Here is a 27,293-nt window from a genome sequence, read left to right on the forward strand (position 1 = left end):
GTGCGCTCGATATAATTTACCGGCTCACGTACGCGCATTGTTAACCACAGGTTGAATCGGCAGCACACCTTTTCTCCGAATGCAAAACCCCGGTGCCCCGGGCGAGATAAACTGATCGCACCTCAAGGGAACTCAAGCGCTGCATGGGTGTATTCACTAAACCAGGGATGGGCAACTGGCGGGCCGCGACCCACCTTTTGTAGTCCCGCGGACCAATAATAAAAGCCGTTGTTTTGGAACTCAGTCTGGGTCTCAACTTGCTGTTGACCGTTAGAATAATAGAACACACGAGGTGCAATTTCGAAATGTGGTTGTGCCTCAGCAGTCACTCAATTAGCCCATGTCAGCTACATTTGTTTTTAGATTGGTAGGTTACTGAATTACAGACCGCGGGTGGGGACCATTGATCGTCAGTTATCATATTAAAAACGGCAAACATTTGCCTCCACCCTTTGGCAAAATGTGTAGAATTGCATGAAATTAGTTAGAAAATTGCGAAATATTCTCTCCGCCCTCATGGCGAAATGTGTAGAATTGCAGGAAATTAGTTAGAAAATTGCGAAATATTCTCTCCGCCCTCATGGCGAAATGTGTAGAATTGCATGAAATTAGTTAGAAAATTGCGAAATATTCTCTCCGCCCTCATGGCGAAATGTGTAGAATTGCAGGAAATGAACATGAAAACTATTATGGATGTGGGGACGCAGAGACACTGCGGCACCCCATGATGAGTTCTGTTTTTTTTGTGGCACCCACCCCCATCAAAGTTGCCCATCCCACCACTAGGGACCTACCAGAATTTGTCCAATAGAAAGTCTTGTTGTTGAAACATTTTTGCTACGGTTTGGTACGGTGTTCACTAACGGCACTATCAAATGCACTTGCCAGACAAACAAACTTTTCCATCATTGGACATTTTTCTGCATAAGGTAATTTCCATGTAAAAGGACCCATGAGCACCAACATGTGAAGGTCATAGGAGAATATCAAATTGGGTATCAAATAAAAGCTTAAGAGTCTGTGTTTTGGGGAAATCAGAAGGCATAGATACATTTTTCAACCATTTTCCATCTTAAAAATGATGCATAAGTAATAGGTCTTCGAAAACATCTACCAGAAAAAGTCTAAAAAGGTATTAGAAATACATCAAAACACAATAATGTTAAAGTGAAGACCCCTAATAGCCAACTAATAGCAACACTTATATTTAGTTTTGGATAAATTAGTTGCCTTCTGTAAGTTTTTAAGAAACATTGCCTTGTAATTCCGTTACCACAAAAACACACACAGTATATTTAAGATATTTTCTAATTTCTCTCCTCATCAGGAGGGAGGATAATGAAAGTTCACAGACGTAACAAGTAAAAGTAGATCTAACAATTAGGTAGTGTTTTTACTGATATACATTTTTATTTGTGAATTATTAACTGATTAAAACTCGTAATTATGTTACCAAATCTGAACCTAAAATAATACAATAATTAAGAAACCCATTTGAAAAACTAAAACTATACTGAAACTATTATCATTGACTCCAAAACTATAACAAAATAAAAACAATCATAAACTATGTTCATTTAGTTTTTTTTCCTTCTATACTTTGGGGCAAAAAATCTAATGGGGTTTTCAAGCTTCTGAATCTGTCTGGTAAATGCTGCCAGGAGATGGCGATGTTTCAAATAGGCCTAGCTTGTTCATCAGTAGTCTCTCTAGACAGCCTCCCACAATGTACCAATGTTCCTGCATACAAGCAAAGATTGTCTATTATATTGAGAAGATACTCAAGTGACCGCTCTAACAATGGAAATGCATGTCCTCAAAGATGGAAGGCAGGCGGGAGGATGCATGTCCTCAAAGATGGAAGGCAGGCGGGAGGATGCATGTCCTCAAAGATGGAAGGCAGGCGGGAGGATGCGAGAGCCGATGGGACCATCTAGCCAATGAGAGGGCAGATATGTGTGTGAACAACAGGCCATAGAGATAAGGGGACTCATCTTTATATCTGTGCCATTATAGCATCTGGGACAGCATGGGCAGAGCCATTCAGGCTATCTCCATTTTAAAGTAGTACATTTTCTTCTTCTTCATTGGCTGATCGCTCCCAACTCAATGTCCATGCTAAAACTGGTTATATCCCTGATGAGTCCTCTATTTCTATGGCAACAGGCACAACAGGCCTACAGCTCTGTCTAGTGGTTGCGTTGGGGACAACAGTTGTATATTTCCCTATGGGGAAAATGAATGGGAAAGAATAGGGGTTTTGGGATAAACGCTGAAAATATGGTCAGAGGTTAACAAAGGCTTAGTAGATCAAATCAAATGTTATTTGCCGCATGCGCCGAATACATCAGGTTGTTGACCTTACAGTGAAATGCTTACTAACAAGCCCCTTAACCAACAATGCAGTTTGATATGTCTTGTTCTATGAGATATCAATCAGTTAACATGACCTTTATGAATTATGAAGCCTTTGTGTTTAAAAAAAAATCTGATTACATAAATGCTTCAAATTTCACAAAATGGCGTTAGCTGATGAAGATGATCTCATAGAACAAAACGTAAAAGATCTTCTAAGCCTGTGTTTACCACAGACCTTATTGACAGCCTTTTATCCAACCACACTACATCAATTCCATTCATTTCCCCATAGGCTTTGTCCAATGAACCATGGCGGAGTTAGTACCTACAGAAATACACTATTGCTATTGCTCTCTATTGGTAGAGAGGTTTGTTATTGGTCCATTAACCAATGTATCATTTAAACCTAACCTGACCTATCGCCTGATGCATTACCTTATGTATTACTGCCCCCCAGTGGCAAGAAGTGGCATCCCCCCAAAAACATATTTACAGTGCAGTCGGAAAGTATTCAGACCCCTTGATTTTTTTTCCTCCACATTTTGTTACTTTACAGCCTTATTCTAAAATGGATTAAATAGTACCCCCCATCAACAATCTACACACAATACCCCATAATGACAAAGCAAAAACAGGTTTTTAGAAATGTTTGCTACTTTATAAAAAATTAAAAACTGAAATATCACATTTACAGCCTTGAGTCTTCTTGGGTATGACGCTACAAGCTTGGCACACTTGTATTTGGGGAGTTCCTCCCATTCTTCTCTGCAGATCCTCTCAAGCTCTGTCAGGTTGGATGGGGAGCGTCGCTGCACAGCTATTTTCAGATCTCTCCAGAGATGTTCGATCAGGTTCAAGTCCGGGCTCTGGCTGGGTCACTCAAGGACATTCAGAGACTTGTCCCAAAGCCCCTCCTGCTTTGTCTTGGCAGTGTGCTTAGGGTCGTTGTCCTGTTGGAAGGTGAACCTTGGCCCCAGTCTGCTCTGGAGCAGGTTTTCATCAAGGATCTCTCTGTACTTTTCTCCGTTCATCTTTCCGTCGATCCTGACTAGTCTCCCAGTCCCTGCTGTTGAAAAACATCCCCACAGCATGATGCTGCCACCACCATGCTTGACCATAGGGATGGTGCCAGGTTTCCTCCAGACGTGACGCTTGGCATTCAGGACAAAGAGTTCAATCTTGGTTTCAACAGACCAGATAATCTTGTTTCTCATGGTCTGAGAGTCTTTAGGTGCCTTTTGGCAAACTCCAAGTGGGCTTTCATGTGCCTTTTACTGAGGAGGGGCTTCCGTCTGGAGTGCTGCAGAGATGGTTGTCCTTCTTGAAGGTTCTCCAATCTCCACAGAGAAACTCTGGAGCTCTGTCAGAGTGACCATTGGGTTCTTGGTCACCTCCCAAGGCCCTTCTCCCCCGATTGCTCAGTTTGGCCGGACCGCCAGCTCTAGGAAGAGTCTGGGTGTTTCCAAACTTCTTCCATTTAAGAATGATGGAGGCCACTGTGTTCTTGGGGACCTTCAATGGTTCAGACATTTTTCGGTACCCTTCCCCGACACAATCCTGTCTCGGAGCTCTACGGACAATTCCTTCGACCTCATGGCTTGGTTTTTGCTCTGATATGCACTGTCAACTGTTGGGACCTTATATAGACAGGTGTGTGCCTTTCCAAATCATGTCCAATCAACTGAATTTACCACAGGTGGACTCCAATCAAGTTATAGAAACATCTCAAGAATGATCAATCGAAACAGGATGCACCTGAGCTCAATGTCTAGTCTCATAGCAAAGGGTCTAAATACTTATGCAAATAAGGTATTTCTGTTTTTTATTTTGAATACATTTGCAAAAAAAAAAAAAAACTTTTCACTTTGTCATTATGGGGTATTGTGTGTAGATTGATGAGGATTTTTATTTTTTAAATCCATTTTATAATAAGGCTGTAACGTAACAAAATGTTGAAAAAGTCAAGGGGTCTGAATACTTTCCAAATACACTGTAGGCACAGAGTTTCTAACCCCAGAGGCGCAACATCGAGAAAAGAGACCAAACAGACCAGGCCAGGGTTTGAGAAGTCTATGAGAGAAGTGAAAGGTACTTCAGTAGTTGTTAATCTTCTCTAAATGTAAAGGCACAGCACAGATTAGAGCCAATGTCTTCAGTAGGTGTTAATCTCCTCTAAATGTAAAGGCACAGCACAGATTAGAGCCAATGTCTTCAGTAGTTGTTAATCTTCTCTAAATGCAAAGGCACAGCACAGATTAGAGCCAATGTCTTCAGTAGTTGTTAATCTTCTCTAAAGCTTGGTCTGGTGGTCAGATCGAGAGTGTGGACACTGTCTGGACAACCCCTCTCTCTCTCTCTCTCTCTCTCTTTGCCTCTCTCTTCTCTCTCCAGGTAATGTTACCCCTCTCTCTCTCTCTCTCTCTCTCTCTCTCTCTCTCTCTCTCTCTCTCTCTCTCTCTCTCTCTCTCTCTCTCTCTCTCTCCTCTCTCTCTCTCTCTCCCAGGTAATGTTACCTCTCTCTCTCTCTCTCTCTCTCTCTCTCTCTCTCCAGGTAATGTTACCCCTCTCTCTCTCTCTCTCTCTCTCTCTCTCTCTCTCTCTCTCTCTCTCTCTCTCTCTCTTTGCCTCTCTCTCCAGGTAATGTTACCCCTCTCTCTCTCTCGTCTATGTTTCACGAGTTTGGACAGCACGGTACATATCAGTATAGTACAGTAGATTAGAGTTCAGTACACTAGAGGACAGTATAATGTGGACTGAACTGTACTCTACTGCAGCCATTCTCAACTGGCGGGTCGCAACCAACATTTGGGTTGCGGGAGGTTTTGAATGGGTCACGGGTGTCTGAGTAAAACATATATATATATATAAATATATAATTAATTTTTTTATGAATAAAATACTCCAGTCTGAACTTCAACGACCTAAACAAGTTATAAAAAAGTGTGTATCAATGATAATGATTGTATTTTGACAATTCTTTTTTCGCGATGCGTGAGGCGTCTATGATTCGGTTAGATTTGGTCTGGTCCGGACCAACCAAATTCGGCCTTGTTTGGGGGTAGAATAATAGCCATAAATGCAACAGGATGATTGTGCTTATCTCTACCTTTGTGTACCTAGTTAGGATACATCACCATGAAGAGAATTACATTCATATCATCATTATGCATTTCTGTGTAGTACAGATCAGGGACCCATGATGAAATTCCTTTACCGTAATTATGTTACCGGGTGTAAATCCACTTCACTTACTGTAGTTCAATAACCAAAATATATATTTTTCAAACTCAAGGTGTCATGTCATAGCTGACACCCCATTTGTTCTGAAGAAATCTTTTGTTTTTGGAAAACGTGGTCGCATAAAAAACTGAGGGAGAATTTACTGTAACTCTGTTACCAAACTTTGCATCTGCAGTTCTTCCAGTTTCTGTGTAAATTGTTTGAACGAGTCCTTGTGCATATACAGTTGTTGTAATAGTAAAACTAAAGCTAAACTTAGAAAATAAATGCTTTTTGTTTGGGATACATTTTAAAGGGATAAATCTGAGTCTCAGTGTAATTCCGTTACCGTAGAATTGCCCATAACAAAGCAATGTGTGTCACCTTGTAGGCTACTACTAAACCAGAACAAGAAACAGTGGTGTGTAGGCTGTATTCTCTTAAAGGGTTAGGAAGAAATACCTGTCAGCTATTTTAACTGGCTGTAATGTCTACTTGGTAAATGTTTTATAATGTCTACTACCGTCTTTCAATGTCAACTGGAAAGTCGATGTCTGTAATGTCTTTTAGTTGTGTTTGGACCCCAGGAGTTATGGAGTCAGTTAATGGGGATCCAACCAGGTAGACTAGCTGTTGTTATGGAGTCAGCTAATGGGGATCCAACCAGGTAGACTAGCTGTTGTTATGGAGTCAGCTAATGGGGATCCAACCAGGTAGACTAGCTGTTGTTATGGAGTCAGCTAATGGAGATCCAACCAGGTAGACTAGCTGTTGTTATGGAGTCAGCTAATGGGGATCCAACCAGGTAGACTAGCTGTTGTTATGGAGTCAGCTAATGGGGATCCAACCAGGTAGACTAGCTGTTGTTATGGAGTCAGCTAATGGGGATCCAACCAGGTAGACTAGCTGTTGTTATGGAGTCAGCTAATGGGGATCCAACCAGGTAGACTAGCTGTTGTTATGGAGTCAGCTAATGGGGATCCAACCAGGTAGACTAGCTGTTGTTATGGAGTCAGCTAATGGGGATCCAACCAGGTAGACTAGCTGTTGTTATGGAGTCAGCTAATGGGGATCCAAGTCAAATCAAATCAAATTAATAACACATTGGACTGTGCATGTTTAAATGCAACATGAAGTCTCTGTTTGAACTTTGACCACAGACAGTAAAAGTGTTGTCATTGTTAATGTTCGGAAATATTGACTGTTCTGTTATTTCTTAGTGTAGCTAAGTGAGCTGTGACTCGAAAATGAGTCTCTCTGGGGAGAGAGAGGAGGGGACCACTGCCTCTAAAATGAGTCTCTCTGGGGAGAGAGAGGAGGGGACCACTGCCTCTAAAATGAGTCTCTCTGGGGAGAGAGAGGAGGGGACCACTGCCTCTAAAATGAGTCTCTCTGGGGAGAGAGAGGAGGGGACCACTGCCTCTAAAATGAGTCTCTCTGGGGAAAGAGAGGAGGAGACCACTGCCTCTAAAATGAGTCTCTCTGGGGAGAGAGAGGAGGGAACCACTGCCTCTAAAATGACTCAAGACACCAGTTCTAAGAGGTAAGAGATTAATTGTAAAATATACAGTTCTCTTAAAAATATCAAACTAATGAAGAGAAAAGTGTTCACAAATTACATCAAATGTAGGCCTATATCATTCATTTAAAAGGCCAAAACCGATTTACCAATTGCAGACTGTAGCTTTATAAAGAAACATTAGGACTTCTAGAAGTTAAATTATACAGTTGTTGAAATGATGTAGATGAGGTACTGATGATATATTGATGAGGTGATCTGCCTCCCTGTTTTGTTCAGTGTCCAGAAGCCCAGAGCAGAGTCACCTGCCCCCAGCCTGCTATCAATGAAGAGTGATCAGCCACCTGCTTTCAGCCAGGAAGCATTACCAGATGACAATAAGGAAGTGGAGAGTTTGGACAGTGAGGATGCATTAAAGATCACACACAACCTTCTGGACAGAAGAAGTAAGACTGTGTTTCATACAATATTACAAAGAACGGGACAAAGGCCCCTCTAACACACACACACACACACACACACACACACACACACACACAAACTTATGAGTCCCAACTCTCATTGTTTTCCTACAGGTCAAACTCTTCTGACAGTCCAACAAGACATTAAGGCTAAACTGAAACACAAGTATCAACACATATCTGAAGGAATTGGACACCATGGAAACCAAAGTATGTTAAAGGACATCTACACAGAGCTCTACATCATAGAGGGTGGAAGTGGAGGGGTCAATAATGAACATGAGGTGAGACAGATAGAGATGGCATCCAAGAAACAAACCACACAAGAGACACCAATCAATTGCAACGACATCTTCAAGCCTTTAGCTGGACAAGACAAACCTATCAGAACTGTGCTGACAAAAGGAATCGCTGGCATTGGAAAAACAGTCTCTGTGCAGAAGGTCATCCTTGACTGGGCAGAGGGAAAAGCAAATCAGGACGTTCATTTCATGTTTCCTCTTCCTTTCCGTGATCTGAACCTGAAAAAGGACCAATACAGTCTGATGCAAGTTCTTTCCCACTACTTCTCAGAGCTGAAAGAGATTGACAACATTGAAGATGGTGAAACCAAAACTGTTTTCATTTTTGATGGTCTGGATGAGTGTCGACTTCCTCTAGACTTCAAAAACAATGAGAGGTGCTGTGATGTCACGAAGCCAACCTCAGTGGACGTGCTGCTGACAAACCTCATCAAGGGGAATCTGCTTCCCTCTGCTCTCCTCTGGATAACCTCACGGCCTGCAGCAGCCAATCAGATCCCACCTGAGTGTGTTGACCAGGTGACAGAGGTACGAGGGTTCAATGATCCACAGAAGGAGGAGTACTTCAGGAAGAAAATCACAGATCAGAATCTGGCCAATGAAATCATCAAACACATGAAGACATCAAGGAGCCTCCACATCATGTGCCACATGCCAGTCTTCTGTTGGATATCAGCCACTGTCCTTGAGATGATGCTGAAAGAGGCAGAGAAGGATGAAGTCCCCAAAACTCTGACCCAGATGTTCACACACTTCACGCTCATCCAAATCATTGTGAAGAACAAGAAGTACAACAAAGCCACAGAGACAAACCCAAAGGAACTGTCTCAGTCAGACAAAGAGATGATCCTGAAACTGGCAAAGCTGGCTTTCCAACAGCTGCAGAAGGGCAACCTGATCTTCTATGAGGAGGACCTGAGAGAGTGTGGCCTTGATGTCACAGAGGCATCAGAGTACTCAGCATTGTGTACAGAGATCTTTAAAGAAGAATCTGGGCTGAACCAAGAGAAGGTCTACAGCTTTGTGCATCTGAGCATTCAGGAGTTTCTAGCAGCAGTGCATGCTTTAGAATCATGTCTGGACAAGAAGGAAAATGTTTTTTCCACCACTAGTGAGGATGAAGATGAGGAGTCAATCCAGTTGTCTGACTTACACAGGAGAGCAGTGGACCAGGCCTTGAAGACTGAGAATGGACACCTGGACCTGTTCCTCCGCTTCCTTCTGGGTCTCTCACTGGAGTCCAATCAGAATCTGTTACGAGGCCTTCTGACACAGACAGGAAGTACAACACAGAGCAATGAGGAAACAGTTGAGAGAACAGTCAAGTACCTTTCAGACACGATCAAAAGGGAATCCTCACCAGAAAGGATCATCAACTTGTTCCACTGTCTGAATGAACTTGGTGCCAACTCTCTAGTTGAAGAAATGCAAACCTCCCTGCGATCAGGAACTCTTTCAGAAACAGAGCTAGAACCTCAACAATGTTCAGCCCTGGCCTACCTGTTACTGATGTCAGAGGAGGTGCTGGAGGAGTTTGACCTGAAGACATACACCACATCAGAGGAAGGTTATCAGAGGTTAATGCCGGTAGTGAAAACCTGCAAGAGAGCACTGTAAGTTCTGCTATTGAGTTGATGTATACAGTATCATTATTCTGAAGGATTTGTATATCTAACAGATGATCTCCTCTCTCCAGACTGGATTGCTGTAAACTCACATATGAATCCTGTGAGACTCTGGCCTCAGCTCTGCAGACACCAAACTCCCCCCTGAGAGAACTGGACCTCAGCTACAATGACCTGGGAGACAGAGGAGTGAAGCTGCTCTGTGTTGGACTAACCAGTGCACTCTGCAACATACAGACACTAGTGTGAGTTAAATATCTTCAGTATCCACTGTGAGTGTTTATATATAATGTATGTAGTTAGTATGTGTATGTTTTTAACATTATTTGAACGTCTTGGTAAATATGCAGAAACATACATAAAATGTGATAAATATATCAAACTAAGGTTAAATGTCTTGAGTGAGTTAGTATTTTTTTGACATTGGTTAATCATGTGTCCTTCTGTTATTGTCTTAATGTATCTCATTATTCTTAAAGCTTTGCATATTTAACAGTATATCACTATATCTCCTCTCTCCAGACTGTCTGGCTGTAAACTCACATATGAATCCTGTGAGACTCTGGCCTCAGCTCTGCAGACACCAAACTCCCCCCTGAGAGAACTGGACCTCAGCTACAATGACCTGGGAGACAGCGGAGTGGAGCGGCTCTGTGTTGGACTAACCAGTCCACTCTGCAACATACAGACACTAGTGTGAGTTAACTATCTTCAGTATCCACTGTGAGTGTTTATATATTATGTATGTGTATGTTTTTAACATTATTTGAACATCTTGGTAAATATGCAGAAACATACATAAAATGTGATAAATACAGTGGGGGAAAAAAGTATTTAGTCAGCCACCAATTGTGCAAGTTCTCCCACTTAAAAAGATGAGAGAGGCCTGTAATTTTCATCATAGGTACACATCAACTATGACAGACAAATTGAGGAAAGAAAATCCAGAAAATCACATTGTAGGATTTTTAATGAATTTATTTGCAAATTATGGTGGAAAATAAGTATTTGGTCACCTACAAACAAGCAAGATTTCTGGCTCTCACAGACCTGTAACTTCTTCTTTAAGAGGCTCCTCTGTCCTCCACTCGTTACCTGTATTAATGGCACCTGTTTGAACTTGTTATCAGTATAAAAGACACCTGTCCACAACCTCAAACAGTCACACTCCAAACTCCACTATGGTCAAGACCAAAGAACTGTCAAAGGACACCAGAAACAAAATTGTAGACCTGCACCAGGCTGGGAAGACTGAATCTGCAATAGGTAAGCAGCTTGGTTTGAAGAAATCAACTCTGGGAGCAATTATTAGGAAATGGAAGACATACACGACCACTGATAATCTCCCTCGATCTGGGGCTCCACGCAAGATCTCACCCCGTGGGGTCAAAATGATCACAAGAACGGTGAGCAAAAAATCCCAGAACCACACGGGGGGACCTAGTGAATGACCTGCAGAGAGCTGGGACCAAAGTAACAAAGCCTACCATCAGTAACACACTATGCCGCCAGGGACTCATATCCTGCAGTGCCAGACGTGTCCCCCTGCTTAAGCCAGTACATGTCCAGGCCCGTCTGAAGTTTGCTAGAGTGCATTTGGATGATCCAGAAGAGGATTGGGAGAATGTCATATGGTCAGATTAAACCAAAATATAACTTTTTGGTAAAAACTCAACTCGTCGTGTTTGGAGGACTAAGAATGCTGAGTTGCATCCAAAGAACACCATACCTACTGTGCAGCATGGGGGTGGAAACATCATGCTTTGGGGCTGTTTTTCTGCAAAGGGACCAGGACGACTGATCCGTGTAAAGGAAAGAATGAATGGGGCCATGTATCGTGAGATTTTGAGTGAAAACCTCCTTCCATCAGCAAGGGCATTGAAGATGAAACGTGGCTGGGTCTTTCAGCATGACAATGATCCCAAACACACCGCCCGGGCAACGAAGGAGTGGCTTCGTAAGAAGCATTTCAAGGTCCTGGAGTGGCCTAGCCAGTCTCCAGATCTCAACCCCATAGAAAATCTTTGGAGGGAGTTGAAAGTCCGTGTTGCCCAGCGACAGCCCCAAAACATCACTGCTGTAGAGGAGATCTGCATGGAGGAATGGGCAAAATACCAGCAACAGTGTGTGAAAACCTTGTGAAGACTTACAGAAAACGTTTGACCTGTGTCATTGCCAACAAAGGGTATATAACAAAGTATTGAGAAACTTTTTTATTATTATTGACCAAATACTTATTTTCCACCATAATTTGCAAATAAATTCATTAAAATCCTACAATGTGATTTTCTGGATTTTTTTCTCATTTTGTCTGTCATAGTTGACGTGTACCTATGATGAAAATTACAGGCCTCTCTCATCTTTTTAAGTGGGAGAACATGCACAATTGGTGGCTGACTAAATACTTTTTTCCCCCACTGTATATCAAACTAAGGTTAAATGTCTTGAGTGAGTTAGTATGTTTTTAACATTGGTTAATCATGTGTCCTTCTGTTATTGTCTTAATGCATCTCATTATTCTTAAAGCTTTGCATATTTAACAGTGTATCACTATATCTCCTCTCTCCAGACTGGATGGCTGTAAACTCACATATGAATCCTGTGAGACTCTGGCCTCAGCTCTGCAGACACCAAACTCCCCCCTGAGAGAACTGGACCTCAGATACAATGACCTGGGAGACAGAGGAGTGGAGCTGCTCTGTGTTGGACTAACCAGTGCACTCTGCAACATACAGACACTTGTGTGAGTTAACTATCTTCAGTATCCACTGTGAGTGTTTATATATTATGTATGTACTATATACTGAACAAGAATATAAACGCAACATGCAACAATTTGAAAGGTTTTACTGAGTTACAGTTCATATGAGGAAATCAGTCAATTGAAATAAATTCATTAGGCCCTAATCTATGGATTTCACATAAATGGGAATTCAGATATGCATCTGTTGGTCACAGATACCTTAAAAAAAAGTATGGGTGTGTATCAGAAAACCAGTCCGTATCTGGTGTGACCACCATTTGCCTCATGCAGCGCGACACATCTACTTCACATAGAGTTGATCAGGCTGTTGATTGTGGCCTGTGGAATGTTGTCCCACTCCTCTTCAATGGCTGTGCGAAGTTGCTGGAAACTGCCGGGAACTGGAAGACGCTGTCGTACACGTCGATCCAGAGCATCCCAAACATGCATGTCTGGTGAGTATGCAGTCCATGGAAGAACTGGGACATTTTCAGCTTCCAGGAAATGTATACAGATCCTTGCGACACGGGGCCATGCATTATCATGCTGAAACATGAGGTGATGGCGGCGGTTGAATGGCACGACAATGGGCCTCAGGATCTCATCACGGTATCTCTGTGCATTCAAATTGCCATCGATAAAATGTGATTTTGTTCATTGTCCGTAGCTTATGCCGGCCCATACCATAACCCCACCGCCACCATGGGGCACTCTGTTCACAACGTTGAAATCAGCAAACCACTTGCCCACACAATGCCATCACGACGCCATACACGCTTTCTGCCATCTTCCCGGTACAGTTGAAACCGGGATTCATCCGTGAAGAGCACACTTCTCCAGTGTGCCAGTGGCCATTGAAGGTGAGCATTTGCCCACTGAAGTCGGTTTCGACGCCGAACTGCAGTCAGGTCAAGACCCTGGTGAGGATGACGAGTACGCAGATGAGCTTCCCTGAGACGGTTTCTGACAGTTTGTGCAGAAAGTATTCGGTTGTGAAAACCCACAGTTAAATCAGCTGTCCTGGTGGCTTGTCTCAGACCATCCTGCAGGTGAAGAAGCCGGATGTGGAGGTCCTGGACTGGCGTGGTTACATGTGGTCTGCGGTTGCGAGGCCGGTTGGATGTACTGCTAAATTCTCTAAAATGATGTTGGAGGCGGTTTATGGTAGAGAAATTAACATAAAATTCTCTAGCAACAGCTCTGGTGGACATTCCTGCAGTCATCATGCCAATTGCACGCTCCCTCAAAACTTGACACATCTGTGGCATTGTGTTGTGTGACAAAACTGCACATTTCAGAGTGGCCTTTTATTGTCCCCAGCACAAGGTGCACCTGTGTAATGATCATGCTGTTTAATCAGCTTCTTGATATACCACACCTGTCAGGTGGATGGATTATTTTAGCAAAGGAGAAATACTCACTAACAGGGATCTAAACAAATTTATGCACAACATTTGAGAGAAATAAGCTTTTGTGCGTATGGAACATATCTGGGATCTTTTATTTCAGCTCATGAAACGTGGGACCTACACTTTACATGTTGGGTTTATATTTCTGTTCAGTATAGTTAGTATGTGTATGTTTTTAACATTATTTTAACATTTTTGGGACATATCCAGAAACATACATAACATATATAAAACTAAGGTAAATATCTTGAGTGAGTTAGTATGTTTTTAACATTGGTTAATCATGTGTCCTTCTGTTATTATCTTAATGCATCTCATTATTCTTAAAGCTTTGCATATTTAACAGTGTATCACTATATCTCCTCTCTCCAGACTGTCTGGCTGTAAACTCACATATGAATCCTGTGAGACTCTGGCTTCAGCTCTGCAGACACCAAACTCCCCCCTGAGAGAACTGGACCTCAGCTACAATGACCTGGGAGACAGAGGAGTGGAGCTGCTCTGTGTTGGACTAACCAGTCCACTCTGCAACATACAGACACTAGTGTGAGTTAACTTTCTTCAGTATGAGTTATTATGTGGATGTTTTAAACATTTGTTAATCATGTGCTCTTCTGCCCTCTAGTCTAGGTCAGTGTGGTCTGACAGAGGGTTGCTGTTCAGATCTGGCCTCAGTCCTGAGTTCACCCAACTCACAACTGAAACAACTGGAGCTGAGAGACAATGACCTGCAGGACTCAGGAGTTACACTGCTGTCTGCTGGACTGGAGGATCCAGACTGTAAACTATACACACTGGGGTAAGTACAGCTGTTTCAGTCAGGTCGGTACTGAGCTGAGTTACACTGCCCTCTGCTGGACTGGAGGATCCAGACTGTAAACTACACACACTGGGGTATGTACAGCTGTTTCAGTCAGGTCGGTACTGAGCTGAGTTACACTGCCCTCTGCTGGACTGGAGGATCCAGACTGTAAACTACACACACTGGGGTAAGTACAGCTGTTTTAGTCAGGTCGGTACTGAGCTGAGTTACACTGCCCTCTGCTGGACTGGAGGATCCAGACTGTAAACTACACACACTGGGGTATGTACAGCTGTTTCAGTCAGGTCGGTACTGAGCTTAGTAAAACAAATACTCTGAAAATCTCTGTTTGTGTCATGGACAAAATTATGGGTGTCCTACAAGATGATTGACACCAGTCCACTAACCTAGACAGCTGTTGTCTCTCTGTAGGCTGTCTGGCTGTCTGGTCACAGAGGAGGGCTGTGCTGCTCTGTCTTCAGCTCTGAGGTCAAACCCCTCCCACCTGAAAGAGCTGGACCTGAGCTACAATCACCCAGGAGACTCTGCAGGGGGACTGCTTTCAGCTGCTCTGGTGGATCCCACAGATAAACTGATGAAGCTGAAGTAAGTCAGAATAGATGTCCTAATAGTGTGAGCAGTGGTTGTGTCCTATGTAGTGTAGTAGGTTCAGTAACATGAGGACATGATGGTAGAATACAGGGGACGTTTACCCAGCAGGCTTAGCACTCCAACACAGCATACATCATCACCACATGAATACTCTTCTTCTGCATCTCTGATTTCCTGTTGGAATTGTACTCTGTTCTGTATGCAGTAGGTAGGATAGAATACCTGTATGTCTCTAGTAATGAATTGTACTCTGTTCTGTATGCAGTAGGTATGATAGAATACCTGTATGTCTCTAGTAATGAATTGTACTCTGTTCTGTATGCAGTAGGTAGGATAGAATACCTGTATGTCTCTAGTAATGAATTGTACTCTGTTCTGTATGCAGTAGGTATGATAAAATACCTGTATGTCTCTAGTAATGAATTGTACTCTGTTCTGTATGCAGTAGGTAGGGTAGAATACCTGTATTTCTCTAGTAATGAACTTGGATAGTGCACCAGAACACAACAATATGGTTTAAATGTTGACTGCTTTATTAGGTCTCTGTCAGTCAATAACCTGTTTCTCCTACAGTGTGGATCATGGTGGAGAGTTCAGGGTGAAACCAGGGCTGAGGAAATGTAAGTCTCTTCAATCCTAATTAACTACATATTCAGAACTACAGTAACATAGTAACTAATCAATACTTGTTCTCTACCTACAAAACAAAATGTTATATGAAGATGTGGTTTGATTAAACTCTCCTTTTGTCTACAGATGCCTGTCATCTCACCCTGGACCCAAATACAGCAAACCCATACCTGATACTGTCTGAGGGGAACAGGAAGGTGACACGGGTGAAGGAGAAGCAGCATTATGAAGACCATCCAGACAGATTTGACCGTCTTCCCCAAGTTCTCTGCAGAGAAGACTTATCTGGATCTCGTTATTACTGGGAGGTGGAGAGGGATGATGACGGGGCTGGCATTGGTGTGGCGTACAAAGGAATGAAGAGGAAGGGAGTGGAGAAGGACAGTTGGATTGGACTCAATAGGAAGTCCTGGGGTTTATTCTGCTCTAACAGAGGTTATAACTTTTACCATGCTGGAGTCATCAGATCCATCCCTGGTCCTGTTTCTAACAGAGTTGGAGTGTATCTGGACTGGCCAGCTGGTACTTTGTCCTTCTGTAGTGTGTCCTCCTCTGGTACACTGACACACCTTTACACAAAACACACCACATTCACTGAACCCCTCTATCCTGGGTTTGAGGTTTACTCCTCCTCCTCAGTGACCCTGTGTCAGATAGATGACCAACACATTCAAAGGTGAGTCATAGCAATGTTTCATCATGTGTTTTCCTCTGGAATCATTCCTACAATTAGATTAGTAGTAGTGGTGTGTTTTAATGTGTTCTGTTGGACCTACAGACAGTTAGATTAGTAGTAGTGGTGTGTTTTAATGTGTTCTGTTGGACCTACAGACAGTTAGATTAATAGTAGTGGTGTGTTTTAATGTGTTCTGTTGGACCTACAGACAGTTAGATTAGTAGTAGTGGTGTGTTTTAATGTGTTCTGTTGGACCTACAGACAGTTAGATTAGTAGTAGTGGTGTGTTTTAATGTGTTCTGTTGGACCTACAGACAGTTAGATTAGTAGTAGTGGTGTGTTTTAATGTGTTCTGTTGGACCTACAGACAGTTAGATTAGTAGTAGTGGTGTGTTTTAATGTGTTCTGTTGGACCTTCAGACAGTTAGATTAGTAGTAGTGGTGTGTTTTAATGTGTTCTGTTGGACCTACAGACAGTTAGATTAGTGGTGGTGGTGTGTTTTAATGTGTTCTGTTGGACCTACAGACAGTTAGATTAGTAGTGGTGTGTTTTAATGTGTTCTGTTGGATGTACAGATGTTTCCTCTCCTATGTCTCACTGTAGTGTCAGTTTCACTCTAACCACAAGAGGGCATCAGAACCTGTTAAAATGATACCTGGTGACATCACGTCTCTAGGGGCTTTCATCAAGATAAGCAATGTCACCTGTGATGTCCCCATCAGTATTGACTTCATGGAAGTTGACATAGTGTTATGTCACATTTGGCAATGCACCCTACATAGGGAGCTGTTCTGTCACCCTTTATACACCCTTTGTATTGCTTATGAAGACTGTATGTATGCTATATGAAGCCTTTATAAGTTGTATTTAGTTTAATCACAGTCTATCCATCTGCTTTCCCAACAGCAGAGACCATGGTGGAGAGTGTTGTATCAAGCCTGGACCTGAGAACACCAGAGACCATGGTGGAGAGTGTTGTATCAAGCCTGGACCTGAGAACACCAGAGACCAGATATGTGAGTGTTAACTGATAATTGTTTTAAAATCAAAATACGATTAAAGCGTTCTTGAGTCCCAGGCAAGGAACAAAATCATGATCTATTTGGTCAAAACAAACTTAAAGGTAGAGTCAGCAATATGATGTAGATGCACAAAGTAAACATCATAGTGGGTCAATTTCTACAACAACTAAGGGCGTTGGAGCGCGATGCTAAACTTCTCTGTTTTGGTCCCGTGGCTACCACGCTGTAAGAGAGTGAAGAGAACCCGTGCACATGGGCAGATACTGTGTGAGAGAGAAGTCAGGCATCTTGCTCATCACAATATCTGCGGTGCTGCTCGTACAACATCATTTAGCTGACTCTACCTTTAAGCTCTCATCCTGGGATCTACCAGAAATCAGGCCCCCAACATCTACAAAACATGGACCTGTAACGATCCCGGCAGTCTGAGTCGGGTCCTGTCTGGTGACTAGTGTTTCTGTTCGTGATCTCCAGTTTCCCGAGGGTTCGGGAACGCTCCGGGGAGCGCTCTTGATTTCCGCACCTGCATCCCATCAGCAATCTGCACACCTGGTCCTGATCATCACCCTTCTTAGGCTCTGGCCTAACATCCAGTTCCTGCCGGATCGTTAGCCATGAACATCTCTCACCCGGAACCTTCTCCCAACCTCTGCCTGATGGTCGGCGGCTGCCGAGCCATTACCGGACCAACCACTGCACCCTCAACAACCCATCCACGCCACCCGCTCTGTTCCCTGGATTATTCAGCCTCACTCGGGAATCTATTAAATAAACACTCACCTTTGTCTCAACGTACCTTGTCCTGGTCTGCTTCTGGGTTCTGGCTTAGTAAACCGTGACAGAACGATCCGGCCAGTAATGAACCCAGCGGACCTGGACTCTGTTCGCCATGCCATTACCCAGCAGGAGAAGATGTTGGGCCATCATAGCACGGTACTACAGGAGATCGCGTTGTCAGTTCGGAACCTTTCTACCGGTCTGACGGAGGTCCAGAACCAACGCAAGTGTCCGGTGGAGGATCCACTACGGTTTCACCCATCTCGCCTGCCGCTTCTGAAGTTGTGTCCCTCCGTGAGCCCAAGGTTCCGACGCCGGATAAATATGAGGGGGAGCTGGGAAGATGCCGTTCCTTCCTTATGCAGTGTGGATTAGTGTTCGACCTACAGCCCTACTCTTATGCCACAGACAAGGCTAGGATAGCCTTTGTGATTGAGTTGCTGCGTGGGGCGAGCGCTGGAGTGGGCTTCAGCCGTTTGGGAACGACAGGATCCCTGCATGGCTTCATACCAGGGGTTCACGGCCGAGATGAGGAAGCTCTTCGACCATTCCGTCCGAGGGAGGGACGCAGCTAGGCGCCTGTTTTCTCTTCACCAAGGAACTCGCAGCGTGGGCCGACTTCGTGATCGAGTTCAAGACGTTGGCTGTGGAGAGTGGGTGGAACGAGGAGTCTCTGCAAGCGGCCTTTTACCAGGGTCTGTCGGAGCAGCTCAAGGATGAGTTGATCTCCTATCCGGAGCCTAGTGACCTGGACAGCTTGGTAGCCTTGTCTATTCGGGTGGATAATCGAGTCCGAGAGCGAAGGAGGGAGAAGCAATGGGGTCCGTCCAATCGATCAGCTTCTCAGTTCCCAGTCGGGTCGGGTGGTGGACCAGAACACGTCGATCATTCTCCACCACAAAGGATTAGTGGAGAGGACCTCTCTCCCGATTCTGAACCCATGCAAGTGGGGGCGGCACGGGTTAACCAAGGAGGAGCGTCAACATAGACGTAAGACCAACTGCTGCCTCTACTGTGGTCGCTCGGGACATTACATCTCCACTTGTTCCCGGCGGTCGTCAAACTGCCCGGCTCGCTAAAGTTGGGAGGACTTTTAGCGAGCCAGTTTCAACCTCTCAGTACCTCTGTCAGACCCCGTTTCCCGGCTACCCTTGTGAACAGGAATCAAAGCTTAGCGATTAACGCTTTTATCGATTCAGGTGCCGATGGAAGCTTTCTTGATGCCGAGTTGGTGGAACAGCTGGGGCTTTCCAAGGAGCAATTGCGGAAGCCATTGAAGCGACCACTCTGAACGGCAGTAGTCTGGCACGTATCACGATGAGGACTGAACCGGTTAAGATGCGGTTGTCGGGGAATCATTCTGAGATGATTTCATTCTTCATTCTGCCGTCTTCCCATGTTCCTCTGGTCCTTGGATACCCCTGGCTGAAGGAACACAATCCCACGTTCGATTGGGTGACGGGCAAGGTAACGAGTTGGAGCCTTGATTGTCATGCTAACTGTCTCAAGACTGCCTGCCCCCACTCGGTTCCCAGTCAGGTGATTGAGGCTAAACCCCCAGATTTGTCCCTGGTTCCCGAGACATATCACGATTTGGGGGAAGTTTTCAGTAAGCAGAAGGCTCTGTCACTCCCTCCCCACCGACCATATGATTGTGCCATCAACTTGTTCCCGGGAGCTGTCTACCCCAAGGGAAGGTTATACAGTATCTCCCGACCTGAACGTGAGGCGTTGGAGACCTACATCAAGGAGTCCCTAGCGGCTGGTCTCGTTCGTCCCTCGTCATCACCCCTGGGGGCAGGATTCTTCTTTGTGGGTAAGAAGGATGGCTCTCTTCGACCGTGTATTGATTATCGGGGGTTGAATGCCATCACGGTCAAGAACAAGTATCCCCTGCCCTTGATGAGTTCTGCCTTCGACTCCTTACAGGGTGCTACGGTATTCACCAAGCTAGACCTACGCAATGCGTATCACATGGTCCGGATCAGAGAGGGGGACGAGTGGTTGACGGGTTTCAATACACCGATGGGTCACCGAGTATCAGGTGATGCCGTTTGGACTGACCAATGCTCCAGCGGTATTCCAGAGTATGGTGAAACGACGTCCTGAGAGATATGATCGGTCTCTTTGTGTTTGTTTACCTGGATGACATTCTGATCTTCTCGAAGGAACCTTCCGACCACGTCCAGCATGTCCGGCAGGTTCTGCAGCGATTGTTGGAGAATCGCCTGTTCGTGAAGGCCGAGAAGTGCGAGTTTCACGCCCACACGACATCCTTTCTCGGGTACATCATCTCCAGGGGAGAGATTAGGATGGACCAGGAGAAGGTTAGAGCGGTTCTGGAATGGGCCCAGCCCGGTACGAGATTGCAGCTCCAGAGATTTTTGGGGTTTGCGAATTTCTACCGCAGATTCATCCGGGATTACAGCCGTGTGGCCGCTCCGTTAACTGCCTTGACTTCCAGTATCAGGACCTTCAAGTGGAATCCGGAGGCGGATCGAGCGTTTCTGGATTTGAAGAGGCGATTCACCAACGCACCGATTCTCTCTCAACCGGACACGGCCCGTCAGTTCGTCGTTGAAGTGGACGCGTCTGATGTGGGAGTTGGCGCCATCCTGTCGCAGCGATGCTCCACGGACAGTAAACTCCATCCCTGCGCCTACTACTCTCGTCGCCTTTCGCCTGCGGAGAGGAATTACGATGTGGGTAACCGGGAGCTTCTCGCGGTGAAACTTGCCTTGGAGGAGTGGCGCCACTGGTTGGAGGGGCGGAGCAACCGTTTACTGTCTGGACTGACCACAAGAATCTTGCTTACGTGCAATCGGCTAAACGTCTCAACTCCCGTCAGGCCAGGTGGGCGTTGTTTTTCGGACGATTCAAGTTTTCCCTGACGTTCCGACCTGGATCTAAGAACGGCAAGGCGGACGCCTTGTCCCGGATGTTCTCCAAGACGGAGGAGAGTGGGTCCAAGACCGAGACTATTCTCCCCCGGAACTGCGTCGTGGGAGCAGTTATGTGGAAGATTGAGGAGGAGGTGCTGGCGGCCCCTTCGGACTCAGCCCGGTCCCGGTAACGGTCCACCCGGTCGGTTGTTTGTGCCTGAGTCGGTTCGTCCTGCTGTCCTCAAATGGTCCCACGCCAGCAAGATGGCTTGTCACCCTGGCGTGGCTCGGACAATGGCGTTTCTTCGCAGACGTTTTTGGTGGCCTGCCATGGCCGAGGATACTCGGGGTTTTGTTGCTGCCTGTCCAGTGTGTGCGCAGAATAAGAGTACCAATCGGCCCAGCTCTGGACTACTTCACCCCCCTTCCTATTCCCCGGCGACCATGGTCGCATCTGGCCCTGGACTTCGTCACTGGGTTGCCCGCTTCTGAGGGGAACACGGTCGTTCTGACTATCGTGGACAGATTCAGCAAGTTCGCCCACTTTGTGCCCATTGCCAAGCTTCCCTCTGCCTCGGAGACGTCCGAGATCCTGGTTAGGGAGGTTTTCAGGGTCCACGGTTTACCCAGTGATATCGTTTCCGACCGTGGCCCTCAGTTTACCTCTGCTGTCTGGAAGTCCTTCTGTTTGGCCATTGGAGCTACAGTCAGTCTCACATCTGGTTTTCACCCCCAATCCAATGGTCAGGCGGAGAGAGCCAACCAGAAGATGGAATCCACGCTACGCTGTCTGGTCTCTTCCAACCCCACCTCCTGGGTCTCTCAGTTGCCTTGGGTTGAGTATGCCCACAATACTCTCCCTACATCGGCCACTGGGATGTCTCCCTTCCAGTGCCTGTATGGCTACCAACCTCCCCTGTTCCCTTCTCAGGAGAAGGAGCTCTCAGTGCCTTCTGTTCAGGCCCATATTCGTCGTTGCCACCGGACCTGGCATCGGGCCAGAAAGGTACTCCTTAGAGGTTCGGACCGGTATCAGCTCCAGGCGAATCGTCGCCGGATCCCCGCTCCCACCTATACCATCGGAGATAGGGTTTGGTTGGCCACACGGGATCTTCCGTTACGGACTGAGTCTAGGAAGTTGTTACCGAAGTTCATTGGTCCGTTTGTGGTGGAGAAGGTGATCAATCCAGTGGCAGTTCGACTCAAACTACCGAGGACGCTCAGAGTCCATCCCACCTTTCATGTCTCCTGCCTCAAGCCGGTCTTCCTCAGTCCTCTGTTGCCTCCTCCGCCTCCTCCTCCTCCTCCTCGGATGATCGGAGGTGGTCCTGCCCTACACGGTGCGTCGCATCATGGATTCCAGACGGCGGGGCCGGGGTTTCCAGTATCTCGTGGACTGGGAGGGGTATGGCCCTGAAGAGAGGAGTTGGATTCCGCGGCGACAGGTCCTAGATGCGGACCTCATCAGTGACTTCTACCGCCTCCATCCTGGCGCTCCGGGAGTCCGCCCGGTGGCGTTCGATCGGAGGGGGGGGTACTGTAACGATCCCGGCAGTCTGAGTCGGGTCCTGTCTGGTGACTAGTGTTTCTGTTCGTGATCTCCAGTTTCCCGAGGGTTCGGGAACGCTCCGGGAGCGCTCTTGATTTCCGCACCTGCATCCCATCAGCAATCTGCACACCTGGTCCTGATCATCACCCTTCTTAGGCTCTGGCCTAACATCCAGTTCCCTGCCGGATCGTTAGCCATGAACATCTCTCACCCGGAACCTTCTCCCAACCTCTGCCTGATGGTCGGCGGCTGCCGAGCCATTACCGGACCAACCACTGCACCCTCAACAACCCATCCACGCCACCCGCTATGTTCCCTGGATTATTCAACCTCACTCGGGAATCTATTAAATAAACACTCATCTTTGTCTCAACGTACCTTGTCCTGGTCTGCTTCTGGGTTCTGGCTTAGTAAACCGTGACAGGACCAGAACCATGTTGTTTCCTGCTTCCACAAACATTCATTAATATAACACTAATGTCAGATTATGTTATGATAATGAGTGTACATTCTGAGACTGTTGCTCACTTACATTCATTTTTATTACAAGTCTGTTTAATATTTATTAATTCATTATTACATGAGATTGTCCGTTTTAAATAACAACTACTTTTGACTTCAGGGATTCCTCAGAGCTGTAAGACTTGTGACCATGTTGAGGTAAGTCATAATGTCAATTCTCACTTTTACATACCTTCAGGAGTCAGGCACAGTCTGAAAGCCAGGTGTGTACTGACCAACCATTCATACTGGGATATTGACAGTCCTGTGTTCTGCTTGTAGGAATGCAGGATTTTAACTTCTGTCATATTTTGTCATTAGACAGTTTAATTGGATCAATTACCAGCATTCCATGTAACATTGAATAAATACATTAGATAAATTACTTTGTTCATTTAATGGGCCAGTTTCCCGGACAAAGATTAAGCCTAATCTTGGACCTTAAAAAACGTTCTATTGAAACTTCCATTGATCATGCTTTAAGTCCAGCACTAGACTCAATCTGTATCCAGGAAACTGGCCCCATATGTATAACTGACATGCTTGTCCTTGTTCAGGACTCCACACACTGGCTTCCGATTGAACCCTTGACTTCCACTGTCCAGGAAGTGACAATGTTCAGGTAAAATAACTACTTTTAACATTTCATTCCGCTTGCTAGTGTATTTCCCCATTACCTTTGGGAATAGGCTTCTAATCCAACCTCTCCATTTGACGATTGACCCACTCTACCATATCTTGTTGTTGCCCTCAGGCACAGGACACCCAAAGGGCGTTATGAGTGCACAGTGTCTGGGCTCCGCTGGGTGTGTGAGAGAGATGTCATTCTGAAGTATCACTTCAGGAACTGGGAACCCTACAGTCAACTTCTGAAAGACATGCAGTACGGACAAGGTGGTCCATTGCTGGACATCACTATGGAGTTAGGTGAACTGGAGGAAGTTCATCTGCCACACTTTGTCTGTTTAGGTAAAACCATATAGACATAGTATTCAGAAAGACATTTCCATGTAACTGAGTTTCACTTCCTGAATTAATGAATGAGCTATTCTGGGAGTTTGTTTACTGTGATCTGATACTGCATATTCTTTGTGTTTTAGTTGGATGAATAATACAATATTTGTCTTTCTGTCTCCTTTTTTATTGTGTTGTTCAGGGACCAACCCTTCCCTGAGGAATGAGATGAAGATTCTTCATGTAGAGGAACATGGAGTGTCTGTTGAGGAAGTGCATGAGGTCACCAGATTCCATGCTAAGATTCTCCATCCCAAGTTCTCAGTTATCTCTGTTATACTGAGCTATATATTTTTTTGGAACGTAGATGTCCACTGTGACGTGGTCCTCTATATGGCAGTAAAAAAGGCAACAGTAATTTCACGGCTGTACATGCTCCTCAGAAACTCCAGTCAGAAAGAGGTGAGGCACCATCATTGAAGTGACAACAGTATGTTGAAACTTACTAAAGGAAAGCTGATAATTTGTTGAAAATCTATAGATTACAAAGACAACATGCAGCTCTGTGAGAAATCTATTTATGTCGTGGCATTCATTAATACAGTGATACAATAGAAACTATGACCAAAATTGGTTTCTCAGTTAGCTGCAAGTTGTGTGAATTAAGAGACTGCGTTGTTCTGACTGACTAATACACTGCTCATTTTGTAGGCTGTTCGGGACCGGGAGAAATATCAGGTGTCCCAAGGATATTCAGAACTGGTCCTGTCAAGTCCAAACAGGTCCTTAAAGCTGAACAGTTGGTTTGCAGTCAAGAATCCCCATTCCTCCTCCATCAATCCAGAGGTGCAGTTTTAGCAAGCTGAGGACATGAATCTGTCATATTGTATATTAATAACTGGAATATCATTATATTTCTTTCTCTCTCTCTCTCTGTCTGTTGTCTCAATCGTTGCACCATATGACCTTCTACAGAAGATTCAGCTGTTACCTGCAGACACCACACCAAGCTGTTGTAAGATGGTTGTGAGAAACACAGGGGTTGACATTGAGATGGAGTTAATCGGGGATGATGAGAGGACAGTATGGAGAGATATGGTACCAACAGGTAGGAGAATATGTCAATCATAACTCTGTTATTTTCTGAGAGATGCTATTTAGTGATTATAACCTCTTTTTGTTTCTTTCAGATGAATACATCCCTGAAACCCATTCAACTAGTAAGTAAACATGAGAGGTACAAACCAATGGCTTGAGGGCCAGTCGACATGGTTTACTGTTGGACTAGTCCTGATTATAAAAGGCTGTCTTCAAGATCAATGACATCTCCTCCAGGACTTGATGTAGATTAGCCTGGTTCTGAATGCCCCAATGACATCTCCTCCAGGACTTGATGTAGATTAGCCTGGTTCTGAATGCCCCAGCCTGTTTTTCTACGTCTGTGAAAACCGACCCTAAATATGAATGAAACAGTAGTGGTGTGATGTGTTCATTGATGCAGGTTGTTATTGTTACAGAATGTGTTCTTAATGCGAAGATTAATAATACAATGAAGCCTTTTACTGTAGGTCACTCTGAAAGAAGTCTGTTTCTAAATGTCTGAAATGTAAATGTGAATGAACAAATGTAGTTATTTTATAACCTGCCTCTCTCAGGTGCTGTGTTGGGGGCAGGGCGTCCGGCTGAGAGCAGTCTGACTGGTTCTACAGAGCAGCAGCTGGGTTCTGTACGGACAGAGTTTGTGAGACGAGTGTCAGGACCTGTCCTGGATGGTCTGCTGGATGGACTCCTGCAACACACAGTCATCAACCAGGAGGAAATGGAGTCAGTAAAGGTGATAGCTGAGAGGGCAGAGAAGGCACGTGACATCATCGACATGGTGTTGAGAAAAGGAACTGAGCCATGTTCCAGGATGATCAACCTTCTTGGAGAGCTGGACCCCTGTCTTTGGTCACAGCTTCAGATCTAACGTTGTAGCCAACCCCTGGGTGTGGGGAGACCAGGCAGAATAGACAGGCAGGGAGGTTCAACATGGTCTTGTTGTCTGTTGCTTTAATTCAGGCTCCTAAAAATGTACAGAAAATGTCAATCAAACATGACCACTATAATAGCAATAAACTAACCAAAGGTCCAGCCACACAGCCTCTCTCCTTCTGCAGCCTCCTGGAGGTGTGGATCTTCTAGCAGGAGGGTCAGTTAGTCCTCCACTAGGTACCTAGCTGGACCCCTATCTAGCAGGAGGGTCAGTTAGTCCTCCACTAGGTACCTAGCTGGACCCCTATCTAGCAGGAGGGTCAGTTAGTCCTACACTAGGTACCTAGCTGGACCCCTATCTAGCAGGAGGGTCAGTTAGTCCTTCACTAGGTACCTAGCTGGACCCCTGTCTAGCAGGAGGGTCAGTTAGTCCTACACTAGGTACCTAGCTGGACCCCTATCTAGCAGGAGGGTCAGTTAGTCCTCCACTAGGTACCTAGCTGGACCCCTATCTAGCAGGAGGATCAGTTAGTCCTCCACTAGGTACCTACAGTGGGGGGAAAAAAGTATTTAGTCAGCCACCAATTGTGCAAGTTCTCCCACTTAAAAAGATGAGAGAGGCCTGTAATTTTCATCATAGGTACACGTCAACTATGACAGACAAATTGAGAAAAAAAATCCAGAAAATCACATTGTAGGATTTTTTATGAATTTATTTGCAAATTATGGTGGAAAATAAGTATTTGGTCACCTACAAGTAAGCATGATTTCTGGCTCTCACAGACCTGTAACTTCTTTTTTAAGAGGCTCCTCTGTCCTCCACTCGTTACCTGTATTAATGGCACCTGTTTGAACTTGTTATCAGTATAAAAGACACCTGTCCACAACCTCAAACAGTCACACTCCAAACTCCACTATGGCCAAGACCAAAGAGCTGTCAAAGGACACCAGAAACAAAATTGTAGACCTGCACCAGGCTGGGAAGACTGAATCTGCAATAGGTAAGCAGCTTGGTTTGAAGAAATCAACTGTGGGAGCAATTATTAGGAAATGGAAGACATACAAGACCACTGATAATCTCCCTCGATCTGGGGCTCCACGCAAGATCTCACCCCGTGGGGTCAAAATGATCACAAGAATGGTGAGCAAAAATCCCAGAACCACACGGGGGGACCTAGTGAATGACCTGCAGAGAGCTGGGACCAAAGTAACAAAGCCTACCATCAGTAACACACTACGCCGCCAGGGACTCAAATCCTGCAGTGCCAGACGTGTCC

The 27,293-nt window shown here is 45.2% G+C and overlaps 2 protein-coding genes across 2 annotated transcripts; both read left to right on the top strand.

Annotated features, from left to right (window-relative positions):
- Positions 1–7,059: 7,059 nt before the first annotated feature.
- Positions 7,060–17,294, top strand: LOC121561646 (protein NLRC3-like; the record flags this gene model as incomplete). Its single annotated transcript, XM_045216790.1, has 8 exons — positions 7,060–7,120; positions 7,376–7,542; positions 7,672–9,472; positions 9,556–9,729; positions 14,871–15,044; positions 15,624–15,670; positions 15,807–16,356; positions 17,264–17,294. Coding segments are annotated over exons 1-8 (2,970 nt in total), but the record flags the coding sequence as incomplete, so codon positions are not given.
- A 60-nt stretch (positions 17,295–17,354) lies between these two features.
- Positions 17,355–26,294, top strand: LOC121560592 (NACHT, LRR and PYD domains-containing protein 1 homolog). Its single transcript, XM_045216788.1, has 9 exons — positions 17,355–17,373; positions 23,210–23,247; positions 23,646–23,710; positions 23,843–24,057; positions 24,245–24,504; positions 24,754–24,888; positions 25,018–25,150; positions 25,233–25,262; positions 25,698–26,294. The coding sequence occupies exons 3-9, from the start codon at positions 23,703–23,705 to the stop codon at positions 26,009–26,011; spliced, it is 1,095 nt and encodes a 364-aa protein (XP_045072723.1). The 5' UTR covers positions 17,355–17,373; positions 23,210–23,247; positions 23,646–23,702; the 3' UTR covers positions 26,012–26,294.
- Positions 26,295–27,293: the final 999 nt, after the last annotated feature.

The sequence above is a fragment of the Coregonus clupeaformis genome, unplaced genomic scaffold (genome assembly GCF_020615455.1).
Source record: "Coregonus clupeaformis isolate EN_2021a unplaced genomic scaffold, ASM2061545v1 scaf0801, whole genome shotgun sequence".
In the NCBI taxonomy this organism is placed as follows: Eukaryota; Metazoa; Chordata; class Actinopteri; order Salmoniformes; family Salmonidae; genus Coregonus; species Coregonus clupeaformis.

Coding starts and splice junctions, on each gene's coding strand:
- LOC121560592 (XM_045216788.1), top strand. Junction 24,058..24,244: donor GCCACACTTTGTCTGTTTAG/GTAAAACCATAT, acceptor TGTGTTGTTCAG/GGACCAACCCTTCCCTGAGG. Junction 24,889..25,017: donor CCTCCTCCATCAATCCAGAG/GTGCAGTTTTAG, acceptor GACCTTCTACAG/AAGATTCAGCTGTTACCTGC.